This window comes from Stomoxys calcitrans, chromosome 5 (genome assembly GCF_963082655.1).
Source record: "Stomoxys calcitrans chromosome 5, idStoCalc2.1, whole genome shotgun sequence".
Lineage (NCBI taxonomy): Eukaryota > Metazoa > Arthropoda > Insecta > Diptera > Muscidae > Stomoxys > Stomoxys calcitrans.
The window spans coordinates 53677298-53699501 of NC_081556.1; the positions used below are offsets into that span (position 1 = coordinate 53677298).

General features: G+C 40.2%; 1 protein-coding gene across 1 annotated transcript in view; it reads right to left on the reverse strand.

Moving 5' to 3' along the window:
- Positions 1 to 22204, reverse strand: part of LOC131998148 (matrix metalloproteinase-2-like) — a 529615-nt gene that overhangs the window by 318865 nt on the left and 188546 nt on the right. The window contains exons 2-3 of the mRNA XM_059370475.1: positions 16439 to 16540; positions 16162 to 16349 (exon numbers count right to left, since the gene is read on the reverse strand). Of these exons, the coding sequence (XP_059226458.1) occupies positions 16162 to 16349; positions 16439 to 16540 (290 nt within the window). The remainder of the gene's footprint in view (positions 1 to 16161; positions 16350 to 16438; positions 16541 to 22204) is intronic.

Here is a 22204-nt window from a genome sequence, read left to right on the forward strand (position 1 = left end):
GTTATATCTAAATATGGTCCGACATCGGGCAATAAATGCGCCTTTTATGGGTCCAAAACCATAAATCGAGAGATCGGTCTATATGGCAGCTATACCTAAATCTGGACCGATCTGAGCCAAAGTGAAGAAGAATGTCGAAGGGCCGAACACAACTCACTGTCCCAAATTTCAGCGACATCGGACAGTAAATGTGGTTTTTATGGGTCCAAAACCTTAAATCGGGAGATCGATCTATATGGCAGCTAGGCCAAATTGCAGATAAATGTCGAGGAGCTTAACTTAACTCACTGCTCCAAAATTTGTCGACATTGGACAATAAATGCGCCTTTTATGGGTTTATATGGCAGCTATATTCAAATCCGGACCCATGTGGGCCAAATTGAAGAACGATGTCGAAGGGCCTAACACAACTCACTTTCCAAAATTTCAGCGACATCGGACAATAAATGCGCCTTTTATGGGCTCAAGACCTTAAATCGAGAGATTGGTCTATATGGTAGCTATATCCAAATCTGGAACGATCTAGGCTAAGTTGAAGAAGAATGTCGACTGACCCAACACTACTCACTGTCCCAAATTTCAGCAAAATCGGGTAATAAATGTGGCTTTTATGGGCCTAGGACCCTAAATCGGCGGATCGGTCTATATGGAGGGTTTAACCGATATAGACCTTCTTCGAACTTAACCTGCCTATGGACAAAAAAAGAATCTGTGCAAAGTTTCAGCTCAATATCTCTATTTTTAAAGACTGTGGCGTGATTTCAACAGACAGACGGACGGACATGGCTAAATCGTCTTAGATTTTTTCGCTGACCAAGAATACTTATACTTTATAGGGTCGAAAACGGATATTTCGATGTGTTGCAATCGGAATGACAAAATGAATATCCTTCGGTGGTGAGGTTAAAAATACTGATATTGAATGGAATTGACAAAAATTTTCAACTTCATACTAATTTTTACTTCGTGATTTTGTGTCCTGTCAACGCAACTGTTTTCGATTTGCAATCCATAATCGACCCATAAAATTTATTTGCAATATTCCGATAGTTTAAAATGATCATGTGGTGAAAATAGTGCGCTTTATATTCCAACATCAGAAGGGGGTTGTGTGAGGGATCATTTTAAACTATCTGAATATTGCAAATCAATCTAAGTTTATACGAACATAGATACATACAAAAACATATTGATTTTTTACCTCAAAACATATGGCATCCATCACATAATGTAAGCAGAAATACTGCACCCTCTTTCCTTTACTTGTTTAACTATCCGCCAACTATTTCATTCATTAAATGTAAAGTGTGGCCACACAATTAGTTACTTTGACTCCTTTTAATGTTTACTGGAATTTTTAAAAAACTGCTTTGTCAAAGTTGAATTTAACCGTTGGTAACATATTAAACCTCAAACGCAGCTTAAGCTACTGACTGACCTTCATGCCAAATAGCACCGAGTAGGGCAACGCGCAACATACTCTAACATACTCATTCTCTTGCACATACCAGTTACCTCTAGTACTCTCACCACTAATACTCCCACCTATGGCTTTGCAACGAATGCTTGAGTAAAAACCAACAACAATATGCTGTGTTTCTGCTTCTTCTTCTTTTATTGAAAATTAATTCCTCATTTTCAAGGATTTTCTTTTTGGAAAATAAATTATCATATATATCCTGCACATCTTTGGAATGAGCTGTACTCGTAGTAATAAAATTGTAATGCCTCACATGTAAAAGCCTAGCCTTAGGGTATTCGCTGACCTACATGCCATGCACCACACACCCCCCATAAACCTCAATTAAATAGTGATACTCCTTCTTTCGCACCAATTGTTTCTCTTACTCTCACCACTAATACTCCCACCTATGACTTTGCATTCACACCCGTAACGTATGCTTCTTCTTATTTTAGTGTTGGAAGTCTTTACAGAACATTACATGCGAAGTTTTAGCCAAATCGGACAACAATTGCGGCTTTTAAGGGCTCATGAAGTCAAATTGGGCGATCGGTTTATATGGTATGATTTGGACCGTACTTGACACAATTGTTGGAGGTTGTAATAGAATACTACATACAAAATTTCAGCACAATCGGATAAAAATTGCGGCTTGTAAGGGCTCAAGAAGTCAAATCGGGAGATCGGTTTATATGGGAGCTATATCAGGTTATCGATTTTAACTGTCATAACAAAACATTCATGCTCAATTTCTGCCAAATCGGACAAAAATTGCCGCTTGTAAGGGCTCAAGAAGTCAAATCGGGAAATCGGTTTATATGGGAGCTATAACTAAATCGAAACCGATATGGCCCATTCGCTATACCCAATGACCTACGTAGACATTATGTATCTGTGAAAAATTTCGTGCGGCTAGCTTTTCGCTTTCGACCGCTATCGTGATTTCGACAGACGGACGGACAGGGCTAGATTGACTCAGAACGTCGAGACAATCAAGAATATATACACTTTATGGAATATGTCGTGGTGTTACAAACGGAATTTTTATACCCACCACCATAGGATGGGCGTATACTAATCACCCCCATCCTATGATGGTGGGTATAAAAATCACAAAAAATCAGCAATCATTTCCATCACGCCTGTCGTCAAAGTAAGTGGCACTAATTATCGGTAAAACAATTTGGACGCTGCTTTGGATGGGCAGACATTTTGGTAGCATAAAGCACATGTGAACTAAGAATAACCAAAACAAGTAAAAACCCATTAAGTTGTGCTGTGCTGAACTTTGGATACCCACCAGCTAGATATGTTCATAATCTTATTGTACCCTCCGCCATTGGATGGGGGTATTCAAATTTCGTCATTCAATTTGATTGAAACGGACGGACAGACGCACGGACATTGTTAGGTCGTCCTATAATTTTGACAAGACAATTAAGAATATATACTTTGTGGGGTCTGAAATGGTTAATTCGATATATTGATTAAATGAGTATATCCCATTTTTTATGGTGGTGGGTAAAGAAATCATGTTTCACACTTAATTTCGCTCACACAGTGGCTGTTCAATTCGCCAGATTTAAGGGAGCAAGGTAATCACTAAATTATCAAAAGCGAGTTAACTTTGACCGGGCCCAATTTAATATATTCTGCAAAGTGGCATTTCACACCTACCTTGAATACCTACCTTTCAGAGACATTAGAAATACATTAATGTGAACCCATATGGACCATACTTGTCGTATCTAGTCATAAACTTCCACCTTGGATCATATGGTATATATAAGCTATAGGAAATTTTGGACCGTACCTGTCACTACTGTTAGAAGTTGTGCCAAAAAAAAATCTGTTCAAAAATTCAGCCAAATCGGATCATTTTTGTGCCCTCTAGATGCTCAAGAAATCAAATCGAGAGATCGGATTATATGGGTTATACATCAAGTTATAGACCGACTTGAACCATACTTTGCACAGTTGTCGAAGGTCGAAACAAAACACCATGCGCAAAATTTCAGCCAAATCGGATAAAAATGACTCTCTGGAGGTTCAAGAATTATAGTCGCACAGAGGCTCAAGAATTATAATCGGTGAAATCGGTTTATATAGAATGTATATCTATAAGTAGACCTATTGGCTTATTTACAATCCCAACGGACCTACACCAATAAGAAGCATTTTTGAAAATTTCCAGCTAGCATGCTTTCGACAGACAGACGAACACGGCTAAATCGACTTCGAATATCAAGCCGATCGAGAAAATATATGTGCACACTTTGTTGGGCCTCAGATCAATATTTCGATGAGTTACAAATGGAATGACGAAATTAGTTTACCCCCATCCTATGGTGGAGGATATTAAAACATACCGCGTTTAAAATTAGACCCAAATCTAATAATAACTGGGCCCTCTAGAGGCTCCAGAAATTAAATCTTGCGATCGGCTTTATGGAAGCAATATCAGGTTATGGGCCGATTTGGATCAAACTTGGCAAGTCAAATCTGAAGTTCGCTTTAAATGTCAGCTGTATCAGGTTGTGGAACGGTTTGAACCATACTTGGCTTAGTTGTTAAAAGTTAATACATAGCACACGAAATTTCAGCCAAATCGGATAAGAATTGAATCCTTTAGAGGCTCAAGAACTTTAGAACAGAGATCAGTTTAACAGAAGCTATAGCAAAACATGGACCGATATGGCCCATTTACAATCGCAACCAATCCCAATAGGGACACAGACTGACAGACAACGAACAGGTGAACTGACATGGACACATGCACTAAGAATGTCAAAACGAAGAAGAATACAGAAATGTGTTGGATCTCAGATCAATACTTCGATGTGTTACAAATGGGCGAAACTAATATTCCCCTTATCCTTTTGGTGGGGGTATAAAAATATGTTAGTATGTATGCGTGGAAGAGAGAGTAGATTACATTCGTGCAGCTTGTAAGTCTTTATATTGACTGACTCTGGTCATATGAAGCAAAAGCGATTAAGTCGTGAAATTTGTAATAATTTCTCAAATTATATTTATTTTAATCAATAAAAAAGTGGTCATTTGAATTGGTAACACTGTGTTTACCATTTCATAATACTTGGGACTCGTACACTATACTCTACCAACAAAATCTAATGTTACATAGTGCATGAACGACAAGAGCAAAATATTAATGTCTGCCGTACATATATTGACCCCTTTACGCTTGTTAGAGATTAAAGCTAAATTTTAAAAATTTATAAATAAAATTTGAAAAGTTTATGAAATATCACATTGTATGTGTGATCAAATCGAGATAAAACTCGAAAACCACAAAAATTAAAAAAAATAAAACCTGGACATTTCAGAAAATTCGTTGCGCCTAAATTCATGCTAAATTTTTTCATATAATAGAAACGGTGATGACAACTTTTGCGTATTAGCGCAAAACTTGGAAATAAACACAAGCTATCAGTTAAATCGATTTTTAAACTCTCCCTCATAGGATGGAGGTATACTAATATCTTCATTCCGTTTTGACCACCTCGAAATAGGCGTCTAATACCCTATAAAGTATATAGATTCTTGATCGCCATGACCGTCTGTCTGTCCGTTCTTCTGTCTGTCGAAAGTAAGCTAACTTCGAAGGAGTAAAGCTATGAGCTTAAAATTTAGCACAAGTATTGGGTTGCCCAAAAAGTAATTGCGGATTTTTCATATAGTCGGCGTTGACAAATTTTTTAACAGCTTGTGACTCTGTAATTGCATTCTTTCTTATGTCAGTTATCAGCTGTTACTTTAGCTTGCTTTTGAAAAAAAGTGTAAAAAAAGTATATTTGATTAAAGTTCATTCTAAGTTTTATTAAAAATGCATTTACTTTCTTTTAAAAAATCCGCAATTACTTTTTGGGCAACCAATACTTCTTATTAGTGTAGATCAGATGGGCCAAATCAGTCCATGTTTTAATATAGCTGCCATATAAACCGATCTTGGGCCTTGACTTCTTGAATCCCTAGAGGGCGAAATTCTTATCCGATTTGGCAGAAATTGTGCACTTAGGGTTTTGTTATAACTTTCGACAACTGTGCCTAATATGGTTCAAATCGGTCCATAACTTGAAATAGCTGCTACATAAACCGATCTTGCATCTTGACTTCTTGTACGACTAGAGGGCGCAATTCTCATCCGATTTGGCTTAAATTTTGCATGAGGCGTTTTGTTTTGACTTCCAACAATTCTGCTAAGTATGGTTCAAATCGGTTCACAACCTAACATAGCTGCGCAATATAAACCGATTTTGGACCTTGAGTTCTTTAGCCAATAGAGGGCGCAATTCCTATCCGATTCGGCTGAAATTTTGCATGAAGTGCTCTGCTATGACTTTCAACAATTGTGCTAAATCGGTTCATAACCTGTTATAGCTACCATATAAACCGATCATGGATCTTGAGTTTTCGAACCACTAGATGGCACAATTCTTATCCGATTTGGATGAAATTTTATAAAACGGCTTCTTCTATGATCTTCAACATATGAGTCCAATATGAACTGAAGCGATCTATAAGCCTGATAGAGCTCCCATATAAACCGATCTCCCGATGATGAAATTTCGTAAAACGGCTTCTTTCGTGATCTTCAACATATGAGTCACATATGGTCTGAGGCGATCTATAGCTTGATACAACTCCCATATAAACCGATATCCCTATTATGCTTCTTGAGCACCTACAAAGCGCAATTCTTGTCCGAATGGGCTGAAACCGGTCCGAATCGGACTATAACTTGATATAGCTTCAATAGCATAACAATTCTTATACATTATTCTTTGACTGCCTAAAAAGAGATATAACGCTAGGAACACGACAAATGCGATCCATGGTGGAGGGTATATAAGATTCGGCCCGGACGAACTTAGCACACCTCTTACTTGTTCTTCATAAAATTATTGTTTCAAGGTGGGATATGGGGCCAATGTCCAGTTTCAAGGAGGGATATGGGGCCAATATCCATACATTGATATAGCACCCATATAGACCAATCACCTGGCGAGTATATAATTACTACATACACCATTCTCTCCATTAAGGATACGTAGATCTTGTTGTACTTGTAATGCACCCTTGGATATCCCGAGTTTTGAGCTCACAAAAAAAATCCGATTATACCGAAATTTATAGTAAGATTTGATTTGATAGATCGCATTTGTCAGATTCTTTTCCGAGTATTAATGGATGAAAATTGCAATGCTATTGGTGCCATATCAGTTTATGGACCGATTGCGGCCATACTTAGTTTGGATTTTGGAGGTCACAGTAGAAGTCATTGCGCAAAATTTCAGCCAAATGGAGTAAGAATTGCGCCCTATAGGAGCTCAAGAAGTAATATCGGGAGATCGGTTTATGTGAAAGCTATATCAGCTTATAAACCGATTAAGACCATATTTGGCACGCATGTTGAAGAATTGCACCTTCAATTAGCTCAAGAGGTACAATCGGGAGATAATTTTATATGAGAGCTATTTATATCAGGCTACGAACAGATTTGGATCATACTTGGCATAGTTGTTGGAAGTCAAAACAAAATTTTAGCCAAATCGGATACTAACTGCGCTCTCTAAAGACTCGAGAAGTCAAGATCCGAGATCGGTCTATATCGCAGCTATATCAATTTATGATTCCATTTTGATCATAAGTGGTATACTTGTTGGAAATCGAAAAAAACAAACCTCACATACAAAGTTTCAGTTTTATCGGTTAAGAATTGAGCAGTATAGAGGCTCTAGAAGTCAAGATTCAAGGTTGATTTACATAGCAGCTATTTTTATCAAAAATGAACCTATATGGCCCATTTACAATCCCAACCAACCTACACTTATAGGAAGCATGTGTGCAAAATTTCAAGCTCCTAGCTCCTACTCCTTCGAAGGTTAGCGTGCTTTCCACAGACCAGCCAGTCGCTTGAAATTTTGCCCGACTACTTCTAATTAGTGTAGATCGGCTGGGATTGTAAATTGGCCATATCGGCCAATGTTTTGATATAGCTGCCATATAAACCCATCTTGCCTTCTTGAGCCACTAGAGTGCGCAATACTTATCCGATTTGGCTGAGATTTTGCATTAAGTGTTTTGCTACAACAACTGTGCTAAGTATGGAAGACTGATCTGGGGTCTTGACTTCTTGAGCGTCTAGAGTGCGCAATACCTACCCGATTTGGCTGAAAATTAGCACGGCGTGTTATGTAATAGTTTCCAACAACTGTGCTAAGTATGGTCTAAATCGGTCCATAAGCTGATAAAGCTGCCATATAGACCTCTTGAATCTTGACTTCTTGAGCCACTAGAGCGCGCAATTCTTATCCAATTTGGCTGAAATTTTGCACGACGTATTATGTTTTGGTTTCCAACAACTATGGCCAAGTATGTTCTAAATCGGTCCATAACCTGATACAGTTTTTATAATATATAAACCTATCTTGAATCTTGACTTCTTGAGCCACTAGAGGGCGCAATTCTTATCCGATTTGGCTGAAATTTCGCATGACGTGTTTTGTTAGGACTTTTAACAACTGTGCCAAAAAATGGTTCAAATCGATCCATAACCTGATATAGCTGCCATACAAACCGATCGGGGATCTGGACTTCATAGGTCTACAGAGGGCGTAATTAGTATCCGATTTGGATCTTCTCTCTAGGATTCGAACGCGTTCAGCGTCATCGCTACAATGGCACGAATTCGATATCCGCATTCAGGACGAAGTGTCCCCACCCTAAAAAGATGTTAGAGAGTTAAAGAAGGCGCAGCGGAGCTTGCCCAATTTTCACCAGATTGTGACGAAAGGGGTTTACGTACATACCCGAGGTGGTGGGTATCCAAAGTTCGGCCCGACTTAATGCCGTTTTACTTGTTTTATTGTTTTTTTTTTTTTTTTTTTGTATTAGAAATAGAGAAACCTACAGTCTGCAGCCGAACAACATCAGATTGTAGGAATTATTACAATATCGAATAAATTAAGAGCAAAACGTGTGAAACCTACGATAATTCAAAAGAAACTAGAGCACAATTTTTTAAAAATTTTATGAGTTTCCTTCATCAGGAAATGTAACAGGCCTATATCAGGAAAAAAGCAACTTAAAGTGCATCTTGAGTTTAGGTATTTTTTTGCAAATATTTAAACAACAGCTGCTTGATTAACCGACAAAGCAAATGGCTTATTTGACAACTTGAATATTCTGAACATTCAAAACTTCTCCCATCACTTGCAACAGTAGCTTCAAGAACATGGCACGCTTCGTTTGTTGAATAAGAAGTGCAGAGAATGGCCAAGGGGGAGAACAGCAACTTTGAATGTCATGCAGGACAAATGCTACTGCTTGCATACTCCAATGTCCCCAACTATTGCATTTCTTGTAAATTGTTTGCCCTCCCCTAACATCCCTGCTGGCGCATCTACAATAAAGTTTTGTCCCTTTTTTTCCATTATATGTGCGCGATACTTGGATCATATCACCCCTGTTGTTGATGATAGTTCACTCCTTTGAACTCATAGAACTCATTACCATGTTTTTCATCCATCCATCCATCCGTCCACTTTTACCCCATCATCCATCCATCCATCCATGCATAGTGAAGGAAATTAATTCAGATTTTTATAAAACTGTGCAATAAAAATTACAATTAACACGTTACGCTCCGTTTGACATTTGAATTAATTGAAAATATTGCAAATTGTGAACGGTAATGGACAGAGACAGAGGGGGAAAGGATACGTACATAAAAAATAAAAAAAAAACAGATGACAGGATATCCTACGCTTTTAACTACTGACTCTTTTTAACTCGTCCCTGTACAATTCATATTCGTTCCCTGTTGTAGTGTGAGTGATTGACACCCCAAAATTTCATTTCATATCAATATTCTTAAGAAGTACACAATTTCTGCATGCATAAAGAAGGAACTTTTTTAAAGCGATGTGGTAAAAAAATAAAGTTAAACAAGTAAAAAGGCGTTAAGTTTGGCCGGGCCGAACTTTGGATACCCACCACCTCGGGTATATATGTATACCACGTTTCATCAAAATCCGGTGAAAATTGCATACCTTATGTCCCATAGCAGTTATATCGAAATATGAGCCGATTTGGACCAAATAGTACAGTACAAAAATAAACCGATCTGAACCATATACAACATTAATGTCGAAAGGCCTAACATAAGTCAATGTGTCAAATTTCAGTTAAATCGGATTATAAATGCGCCTTTTTTGGGGCCAATGCTTTAAATCAAGATATTGGTCTATATGGCAGCTATATTCAAATCTTTAATGATCTAGACCAAATTGCAGAAATATATGGAGGGGCTTAACTTAACTTTCTGTCCCAAATTTCGGCAACATCGAACAATAAATGCGACTTTTATGGGACTAAATCATTAAATCGAGAGATCGGCCCATATGGCAGCTATATCCAAATCTGGACCGATCTAAGTGAAATTGAAGAAGAATGTCGAAGAGCCCAACACAACTCACCGTCCCAAATTGCGGCGACATCGGACAATAAATGCGCCTTTTATGGCCCCAAAACCTAAAACCGAGAGATCGGTCTATATGGCAGCCATATCCAAATCTGAACCGATCTGTCCCATAATGCAGAAGTATGTCAAGGGGCTTAACATAAATCACAGTCCCAAATTTCGGCGACATCGGACAATAAATGCGCATTTTCCCTAAATCGGAGGATCGGTCTATATGGCAGCTATATGCAAATCTGGACCGATCTGAGCCAAATTGACGGAGGATGTTGAAGGGCGTAACACAACTCACCGTCTTAAATTTCAGCAAAATCGGATAATATATGTGGCTTTTATGGGCCTAAGACCCAAAATCGAAGGATCGGTCTATATGGTAGCTATATCCAAATCTGGACCGATCTGAGCCAAATTGACAAAGGATGTCGAAGGGCTTAACACACCTCACTGTCCCAAATTTCAGCAAAATCGGATAATAAATGTGGCTTTTATTGGTCTTAGACCCTAAATCGGCGGATCGGTCTATATGGGGGCTATATCAAGATATCATCTGATCAGACCATCTGTAGTGAACAATGTGGCTGCAGATTTGCTTGCAGATATCTTCAAATAAGAAGCAAGTTCGTTGAGGTAAACGTTCCACTGGATGGGGGGCCTGATGCCATGATCGTACAATCGTCAATATGATATGATCTATATGCCGTCGGGAGAGGGTGAAATGGAGAATAGGTAGTGGTTAAATAGTGCCGGAGATATCACCCCGCCTTATAGAACTCCCTGTTTCACTTTACAGTACTTTGTCTTCTTATCCCTAAATTCCAGAAATGACTGGCGACTACACAGGTAATTCGCGACATAGCCCTGGCTGGAGGGACGTATTGGCGATGTTCTCAAATAGTTTGGCATGACTGACCATGTCGAATTCCTTCGATAGGTCCAGTGCCCCGAGAACCGTCCTATCACATCGCCTGGGCTGATTGAAGCCACGACAAATGTGTGCGGTGATGACATGCAAAGCCATTGTTGTGTTCAAAATCCGCTCTGATGCTTGGCGAACGGAAATTCTCCAACGAGCCTCGGAAGAAGTAGTCTCTCAAGCATCTTGGCTACTGGTGGGAGGAGGGAGAAAGGTCTATACGACTCCACCTTGCTCGGGTTCTTTCCACACTTTAGTAGTGGGATCCATCTGCCCATCTTCTAGACTTCGGGTACTATATGAGTGTTCAAAGACAGTTTGAGCATCAGTGTAGAGATTCCGTCGAGGCTCGACGCCTTGGATGATTTGGCGCCACGGATGACAATCGTAACTTCGTCCACGTTTAACTGTGACGGCTGTCCATCGGCTCGGAGACCACGAAAGAAAGAAGAAGAAGAAAGATTCTGCTCCTGTCCCTGTCTCATACGGGATGCACAATAAATTGAAATGATCTCTTCGGATCAGTCACACTAATGTCGCAAAAAGTGACTGAGTTTCTATGACTTAACAGCAGACCACATCTTGCCTAAACCGATATCTAAGTTACATTGCTCCAAGTGTTCCTGCCACAATTTCCGCTTATGTCCGTTGCCTATCCTGTTTATTTCCAGATTCAGCTCGCTGATTACGAGGTTAGTGGGGTCCGTGCAACGAATCCGATCACGCTTGTCTGCGAGCACCACTGATTGCGTCGGGAAATTGGGTCTCACTTGGGGTATTCGGCCGGCTGGTATAAAGCGACTGGCTTCCTGCGCTAATGATATCTCGGAATTTCCTCTCGGCAACTAAAACATTCGAGGGGGTTCAGATCACTGAATCATAATTGGTGTACTCTCTGAAGCCGACCCAATAGGCCATCTGATTGATAAACGTCAGTCACTCAGAGGTTATGTAGTGGGGTGGTCGGTCGATGGTAGAAATTATGGGGAGGTGGTCTGATCCCAAAGAAATGACGTCTTGCCAGGATACGTCACTCAGAAGATCAGGGGATGCAATCGAAATGTCTGGCGAGCTACTGCACCTCCTCGCAATCCTAGTGGGGGCATCCTCATTGACCGTACAAAAGGAGGAGCCTTCAAAATGCTCTGCGCCGCTGGTCGTTACCTAGGGGCGAATGCCATGAAACGTGATGGGCATTAAAGTCTCCTAGAACCAGACGATTATGGCCACACAGTAGCCATTGCCCATTTACTGGGTCACAACTACCAACTGGCGGTATGTGCAGGCTCTATCTCGGGAGTACCGGACTTGACTGCTATCCCTATGTACTCCATGTTGGGGTCACTAGCGCCAGGCTCAGGCGAGATTTGTATATACACGAAATAGTGTGTCGTTAGCAGACGACATAGGGGTGAGAGCAGAGACAAAGGAGGACATGTTGATTCAATTGATGAAAACGAATTTCCCACATGATACGATGGAACTCAAGGACTCTTGGAATAATGACGTTGATCGAAGTCTTACCACTCCAGAACTTATTGTAAAGGAAGACTTGAGGAACCTGCATTCATTTAAGTTATACAGACCTGATGGAATATTTCCGGCATTACTACAAAAGGAGGCAGACTATCTGGCGCTGCATCTGGGCATTATTTTCACAGCGTTTCTAGTACTTACATATACTCCGAAAGCCTGCAGGAGGCAAGGGTGGTATTTATACCGGAATTTGGCAAGGCAAATTATGCGACACCAAAGGTCTGCGTATCAAAGCCTTACATCCTTTATACCCATAATCATGGATCGTATCTAGGGGGCTTTTAAAAATGTGCGGACCGAAATTCAATCCTTAGACCTGTGCCGGGTGGAAATGATCCTTAGAGACTGGATAAACCATATGCTAAGGAACAAGTTGATAAATATTGGGTCCCATTATATAAATATAAGGGAGAAAGTGGTACAAGGCACGCCACAGAGAAACCATCTCCAATATTATGGGTGACCACCATAAAAAAAAATTATTACGGATGATTACTAAGGAGGGATTTAAACCAGGCATACAGATTAAGTTTGAGACAGCCATTGCGGCTATGAGATTTAACGTGATTGGAAAATGGATAGAGGATAAGAGCAGGTTATACCATCGCGGCGACGATAGGAAGCCAACAATGAATGGAAGAGGTTTCTGATCGGAAACCTGAAACGACACTTGAGATCGAGCGCGAGACACTGCTTGCTGCGGCCGAACCCTGGTATTGCCATCTGGGAGTTCATGGTACACAGATGGATCAAAGCTGGATGACAGAGTTGGCTGGGGGTCTATATTGAGAACCCAGGGAATGATATCTATTTTCGAAGGCCTGACCATGAAGCGATCCAACAGGCAGCAATCCGGGCGATCACGGTATGCGTTGGCTGGTGTGGTGTTAACGAAAAGGAGTTGAGTGTGAACATCTTTACGGACAATAAACTTGGCAATCAAACAGGACGGTAAGGCCGCAAACATCCTTGGAGTTGAAGAAGGAGATTAACGCCTTCTTTGAGGATGACACTATCTGCATTGTTTGGGTGCCAATCCATAGCAGAGTAAGGGGGAATGAAAGAGCAGACGATTTGGTAATGAACGCAAGAAGACTGCCGTCAATAAACTTGGTTAGCCCGAAGCCTTTGGGGTCGACTCAGTCCGTGTTAAAGGCGTGAGCGACGAATGCGCATGTCACAATGTGGAACGACGAAACGGTCTGTAGGACGACGAAAATCCTATGGGGAGATCCAAATAGTAAAGAAACGAGGCTATTACTGAAAGGAAGTAAGAAGGAGGTCAGTATAGCTTTTGGTATCATAACGGGACACTTAGGACTACGAGCTCACTCATGTAAAATCGGTGCGGCAAGTGATAGCATGTGTAGGGCATGTGGGGAAGATGATGAGATGTTGGAGCTTTTCCTATGTTATTGCCCGGCTTTCGCAGCCAACAGACACCGGTACTTAGGTGAGACACTGTATATGCGAAGTTCCAGTGAATGTGTGGATAACACCCTGTCTGAGTCGCTTTTTGATAAAAAAATACTATACCACTATTCCTGATAGAATTGATTGGAACTACCATATCCCTGGTAATAGAAGTTATATAGACTTCTTTACGGATGGTTCCAAACTATACGACCAGGAATACACCCCAAAGTGTACTCTAAAGATCTAGAACTGGTCATATCGAAAAGGTTACCCGACCACTGCAGTGTGTATCAAGCTGAGATCCTTGCAATTAGGGAAGTAGTGGAATGGCTAAGATATAATGTCATTACAACGATTGTCATAAATATCTTCTCAGAGAACCAGGCATCCAATAAATCCCTGGAGAACATATTTCTGAACACAAAATGCGTCCTCGACTGTCGCAGATCTCTCAACGAGTTGGCTGAATAGTCAAAATTCACCTGTTCTGGGTGCCGGACCACAGGGATATCCCAGGGAACGAGCTTGCGAGACTAGGAACTACCTCACACATTCCAGGGAAACTGTAATCTGTGGGTATGCCTCTAGCGACATGTAAGCTAAGTTTTCATGATCAGGCCTGAAGGCAACGAATGATAGATGGTCATAAACAGGAGATTGTGAGCACTCCAAAACTATGTGGCCTAATCCAGACTTGAAAGGGTCTAGTGCTTTGCTGTCACTGGCTAGAACCATTGTGTCCGTCATGATAGGTCACTGTCTAATCGGAAAACGTGATAACAGACTGAAGGTTGAAAGCAATGACTTTTGCAAAAGCTGTGAGTTCATCGAAAAGAAGAGATTATAGGACATTTGCTGTGTGTGTGTCCCACTCTGGCAGTCAGAAGGAGTGTCACTTTAGGTTCTCATTTCTTTGAGACCTGTCTGATTTAGCGGAGGTGAACGTTCGCAAGTTGTTGGGCTTTTTAAAGCGGTCTGTATGTTTCAACGGTATGAACTAGAAGTCATCTTGCTTCTTCTGTTCCTGTGGTATCACAATGGACGAAAACGTCTTAGAGAGTCTAATTGCAGACTGCCACTTAAACCTAACCTAGGTGGGAACACATTAAAAGACATGAACCAACTTAGGGGCGTGGTAAGGAAAACTATTAAGGATTTTGTCAAATAAATGCAAATTTTGCCTATGTACATTCTACTAAGGATTAGGGGCAAACTTCTCACATATCAATGAGTGCAGTCCGATTCAAGTTTAAGCTCAATGATAAGGGGTCTCCTTTTTATAGCCGAGTCCGAACAGCGTGACGCAGTGCGACATCTCTTTGCAGAGAAGTTTGACATGGCATAGTACCTCACAAATGTAGCCATCATTAGGAGGGGACCGGAGGCCACCATAGCGCAGAGGTTAGCATGTCCGCCTATGACGCTGAACGCCTGGGTTCGAATCCTGGCGAGACCATCAGAAAAAATTTTCAGCGGTGGTTTTCCCCTCCTAATGCTAAGGATTTTGTCAGAAGCACGGAATTTTTAACTTAGATTTTCTCTTTCGAAGTAACTTTTTAGTATTCAGAGCGCATAACAAGCCTTAATTTGGATACCGGATTCGGATTGGAGTAGGGCACCACCACTATGGTACGGGGTATTATAACTTTGTGCATTTGTTTGCAACGCTAAGAAAGAGAAGAGCTAAGGCCATTGATAAGCCGACCGGCTCACAATCAAATTCTGAGACGCTTTAGTTTTAGTTTTATGTTCGTCTGCCTGTCTGCCAATGTTCGATTTTATTGTCCGATTGTCCGAAATTTTTTCAAGAGTACCTTTTTAGTTCAAGGACGAACGGCATTGGTTTCGAACAAAATCGGTTCATATATCCTTCATCCTATATGAGCTTTTAAGGCTTAAGAAGCCAAAATGTTGGCGCGATCTTTACAAATATGTGGGCAAAATTTCATCAAAATCGATCTAGATTTACATTTAGCTCCCAAATATATCATTAAGCCGATATATACTTTAAAATTTAAGTCTTTATTAAAGTTGATTTAGGCATAAGTTCTATGTATCAAAAGTAGTGGATAAACTAGGTGGTGTAGATTATTATATAGTCGGCATCGCTCGACTTTTGCCTTGCCTTAAACGTTAAGAAAACCCCCGATGCAAACAATCTAACAAACAAACCGCAGCACTTGACATTTATATGAATGATTTAATATCATACTATTCATATTATAAACTATTTTTGTAGACATTACATCAGTTTGGATTTAATAATGAAATGTCATATTACAAATATGTGTGTGTGTGCGTGTTTTGGTATTTGCACATGACGGCACTTACCTCCATGTTAAATCGGTTTTATCCCATTTGGGTCCCTGCAGTGCATACCGCTTCATACGACCATGATGTAGATTGTCCGGTGAAAAGGATAACGTTTGGTTGCTATCGCCCACACCACAACGTGGTCGTTTTATGAGCTTTTTTGTTTCGCTATCGAGTTCGCCAGTCTCTGGAATGTGGCCAAAACGCTGCAAAAACAAAGCAAATCAGAGACTACTCCTATTTCGCTGTCCTCTTTCTCCTTTGGATTGTTGAACAGTTGGATGGCATACGTTACCTGTAAGTTTCTAATCGCATCCTTAAATTGTTTCTCAGTTCTTAAAGCTCCTGTTTCGAAGTCTGACTTTGGTAGATAATCAAACTCCATCAAGTAATTATACTGAAATTAGACAACAACAACAGGAGAAAAAACAACAAAACATTAGTTGCGGCTTTTAATAAATCGTCGTTTTGAGGTTATTAGCATAACATTTTAATGGGCACTAAGCCAATCTAGAACAGCACCAACAACAACATCAACAACTGAGCAAGACAACCGAAGCCAACAAGGACTGAATGGCAAGAATCTCGTATCGAAGATAGACCAAAACAAAAAAAAAAAAAACAATCCCCAACTAATGCATATTTATGGCATTGTTGCTGGTCATGTCCTGTTTTGCCAGTTGTTGGCTCTTTTGGCCACCAAGATTTCCATGTTTTTTGTGGCAAGTGGTAATGGTGTCGCTGCTGCTGCTGCTGCTGATGATGATGATGATGCTGTTGTTGCTTCTTGTGGCAAAGACAGCCGCCCAATGAGGGGAGGAGTCCATACTATAAAATAGATCTCCAAAGTTCTAAACAAACAATGCTTAAATGGTTAAAGGAAACTCTTAGCAACACCCTCAATTGCTTGCCACGGCTCTGCCAAATTATCCATAAGTCTGTTGCCAGTTTAGTTATAATGTTGTTGCCATAGTATCTCAGTAAAAACCAAACTGCTTTAATGTATGTGTGAGCCGGCGAGTGTGGATGTATCAGTATTTTGGTAGTTATTGCGGCCAATCTATAATGCTCTTTTGGCCATTTATATGAGTTTTTGCTTTCCCTGTTGCTACTCTGTATAATACCCAAATCTATGATATGATGTCTTTAGAATAAGAAGAGGCCCTCATTTTGAAATGGTGATCATAGTGGGTAGGTTATGAGTTTGGTGACAACGAAATATTAAAATTTCGATATTTTGAATGTTGGCCAATAGAGAGATGATTACTCATATTACCATTGAAGTCGGGCCTCGAGAATACCAGCTATGACGACATACAGAAGTGAGTTACACAGAGTTTACCAGTATTGCTGCATCGATAATGGCAAATAGCAGGGAGGAGGACCAAGCCAAACTAATCCGCAAAAACTGGCTTAATGCACATGGCCTACAACAGGCGAAGAACAAACCAGAGCTTCAACAGAATTTCCATTGCAGATATTTTAAAACTGCGTATAGATGACAATATGAGGCTAGCTTATATACTCGAAACAAATTAAGCACATAATGATGAAAGCTAGTAGGCTAGTGGTATACATCAGTGGATATAATCTTATATAACAAGTAAGAGCGTCCTAAGTTCGACCGGCCCGAATCTTATATACCCTCCACCACGGATGGCATTTGTCGAATTCTTTTTAGGTAAACAGAGAATATTGAAAAGGAACTGTTATGCTATTGGAGTTATATCAAGTTAAAGTTCGATTTGGACCATAAATGAATGCTGAAAATTGTAGAAGTCATTGTGTAATATTTAAGTTCATTCGGATAAGAATTGCGCCTTGTAGGGGCTCAAGAAGCAAAATCGGGAGATCGGTTTATATGGGAGCTGTATCAAGCTATTGATCGATTCCGATCATATTAAACACATATGTTGAAGGTAATGAGAAAAGCTGTTGTACAAAATTTCTGCCAAATCGTATGAGAATTGCGCCCTCTAGAGGCTCAAGAAATCAAGATCCCAGATCGGTTTATAAGGCAGCTATATCAGGTTATGGACCGATTTGAACTATTCTTAGCACAGTTGTTGGAAGTCACAACAAAACACGTCATGCAATATTTCAACCAAATAGGATAGGAATTGCGCCCTCTAGTGGCTCAAGAAGTCAAGATCCAAGATCGGTTTATATGTCAGCTATATCAGGTTTGGGACCGATTTGAACCGTACTTAGCACAGTTGTCAGTCAAATCGGACAAGAATTGCTCCCTGTAGAGGCTCAAGAAGTCTAGACCCCAGATCGGTTTATATGGCAACTATATCAGGTTATGGACCGATTTGAACTATTCTTGCCACTGTTGTTGGAAGTCAAAATAAAACACGTCGTGCAAAATTTCAGCCAAATCTGATAGGATTTGCGCATTCTAGACGCTCAAGAAGTCAAGACCAAAGATTGGTTTATATGGCAGCTATATCAGGTTATGGACCGATTTTAACCGTACTTAGTAGAGTTGTTGGATATCACAACAAAACACGTCGTGCAAAGTTTCATTCCAATCGGATAAGAATTGCGCCCTCTAGAGGCTTAAGATGTCAAGACACAAGATCGGTTTATATCGCAGGTATATCAAAACATGGACCGATATGGTCCATTTACAATCCCAACCGACCTACACAAATAATAAGTATTTATGCAAAATTTCAAGCGGCTAGCTCTACTCCTTCGAAAGTAAGCGTGCTTTCAACAGACAGACGGACGGACGGACGGACAGACGGACGGACATGGCTAGATCGATATAAAATGTCACGACGATCAAGAATATATGTACTTAATGGGGTCTCAGACGAATATTTCGAGTAGTTACAAACAGAATGACGAAATTAGTATACCCCCATCCTATGGTGTAGGGTATAAAAATCAATTTGTGTTTGTTTGTAGGTTTGTTTGTTTGTGTGTTCCTTATAGACTTAGAAACGGCTGAACCGGTTTTCTTGAAATTTTCAATGATGGCGCATAATGAGCCCGTGGTGAAAATAGAGTACTACATTTTTTGATATCTTAAGGCGGAACGGACCCTCCCCCTTACCCTAATTTTCAGAAACGCCAGATCTCAGAGGTGGGTGGTGCGATTTTAGCGAAACATTTTGCGCTCTCTTATAGTAACCTACAAACAAAAACTTGAAAACGTTTCTGATATCCAATTATCGGACCAAGTGTTAGGGGGACCACCCCAACCCCCAAAAAACCCCTAAATCGGACATATATACCGACCATGGCAATATGGGTCTCAAATGAAAGGTATTTGCGAGTAGAATACGAATCTGATATCCAAATGTGGGACCACGTTTCTGGGGGCCACCCCTTCTCCAAAACACCCCCCAAACAGGACTTATTTACTGACCATGGGAACATGGGGCTTAAATAAGAGGTATTTGAATGTAGAATACGAATCTGATATCCAAATATGGAACCAAGTGTTTGGGGGCCGCCTCTCCCCAAGAACATCCTCCAAAGGGGACTTATTTACGACCATAGTAATATCGGTCTCAAATGAAAGGTCTTTGGGAGTAAAGCACGAATCTGATATTAATATTCGGGAAAAGTGTCTATGGGACCACCCCACCCCCATAACACCACCCAAGTATTAAGTATTTGCTGAAAAATGGAGCTCAAATGAAGGGTATTTGGGAATAGAGCATGAATCTGACATAAACATTCGGGACCAACTGTCTAGGGGACGTCCCACCACCATAACAACCCCCAAGATGGACGTATTTGCTCACCAAGACAATTTGGGTCTTCAAGAAAGTGGAGCTCGATATTCATAGTTTTTAGGGCCAATACCAAAAACGGACATATATGCTGGCTTTTTCAACAAGGAGTTTAATTGAATGGTATTTGAGATTAGAAAGCGAATTTTATATATATATATATATTATTGTGGGTTTCAATTTTATGAGAATAGGGCACGTTTCTGATATATTTCCCAGGCTTAATGAAACCAATCCCCGAAAACCCCTAAATCGTATTGGGTATTGGGGGGTAGAGAAAGAATTGATACCCACTTTCAGGACCAATTTTCTGAGGGTCTACCCCTTTCCCAAAATACCCTACAAGCAGCAATTTTGTACTGACCATCGTAATATGGGGCTTAAATAAAGGTATTTGAGATTAGAATACGAATTTGATATCCAATTGTAGGACCATGTATTTAGGGCATCACCTCTTCCCCAAAACACCCCCAAAGGGTAAGCATTTTCGACCATGCCAATATGTGGCTCAAGTGAAAGGTATTTGAGATTAGAAAACGAATTTGATAACCAATCTTGGGGCCATGTTTTTGGGGGACGCCTCATTCTGTAAACTCCAAATAAACCAATGGCAATATGGTATTTGAGAGAAGACCACGATGCTGATATTTTTTCAGGGCCAAGTGTCTGGGGGACCACCTCACCCCCGAAAACACCAGTAAATCAGATATCATGATAATATCGGGCTGAAATAAAGTATATTAAGAATGGAGTACATCTTACACCCAAACTTAAATTCGTAGACCAATAAAGATCATATGGGATTCAGATAAAGACACTTGTGTTGTTAAACTGTTAGTCAAGCGATAAACTATTTTCGTAGCATGGTATTTCACTAAAAGCTCTTTAATTGTAGAAAATAAATATTCAAAGGAACATTTCGCTCCATATAAAGTAAAAGAAGGCGCAACGGAGCGGGCCCGGTTCAGCTAGTGGTATACATAAGAGGAAAACGCTCATGGAAAGCAGTATAAGAAATTATGTACGGCCACGAAATTTGGGCGGCTACCTAGAAACGAACTTCAAGTATGCAGACAAGCCGAAATGGTCTTGGTGATGGCATACAACTGGGTCTTGGAGACGAACGACACTGTTAACCCCTATAAGACTGAAATGTGCTTGTTCACGAGGAAAACGTAGGTGAGCCAATTTGATGAACCACGATTCACAGTGCGAGAAAATAAAAAAAAAACTAGCAAAAAATATGCCGGGGTGAGTACGGGTAGAGATATAACATTTGAATTTGGTATGGTCAACCTTTTAACAAACCCCTAAAGTTCGTCACCTCGGTATTTCGAAAATTTGTTTGGGCTGCCAAATCCGATTTCCAAAATTTATTCCTTTTTTCTGGATATTGCAAAAAGGTCACTTCAAAAAAAGTCCTCCGGAGATCCACTTTATTTTTTTTTTGGAATTTTGACCGCTACCTGCTTCGTATTTTACAATTTACGAAGGCATTTATTTTTCAATTTTCATTTGATTTTACATGATTTGGATTTTTGACAAAAATGGCAGCGACTTTGCTGCAGCGAAAGTGCACATCCGATTATTCAGTTAACAGTTATACAGCTTACAAGTCAAAAAAGTGAAAAAGTGTATTTTCGACATTTTTTGGTCAAAAAAGCATTTTAATTGACTAGTCACTATTGAAACAACTTGCTTCAATACCTTAATTTGTATACCCATCACCATTGGATGGGTCCCCCAATCTAGTCACTCCGTTTGTAATAACTCGAAGTATTGATCTAAGATCCCATAAAATATATAAACTCTTGATTCTGAGCCGATCTCGCATTCTGAGCCGATCTAACCATGTCCGTCCGTCTGTCGAAATCACGATAGCAGCCGAAAAAAAATCAGATAGTGTTCCGCTATGACTTTCCACAACTGTGTCAAGTTCAATCCAAATCGGTCAATAAGCTGATTAAGCTCCCATATAAACCGATCTCCCGATTTGACTCCTTGAGCCCTTACAATCCGCAATTTTGTCCGATTTTGCTGAAATTTTGCACGTAGTGTTCTCCAATGACTTCCAATAACAGTGACAAGTACGGCCCAAATCGGTCTATAAATTGATATAGCTCCCATACAAACTATCTCCCGATTTGACTTCTTGAGCCTTTACAAGCCTCAATTTTTGTCCGATTTGGCTAACACATTGCACAAAGTGTTGTTATGGCCTTCAACAACTGTTTCAAGTACGGTTCAAATCGGTCTATAACCTGCTATAGCTCCCATATACACCGATCTCCCGATTTGACTTCTTGAGTCCT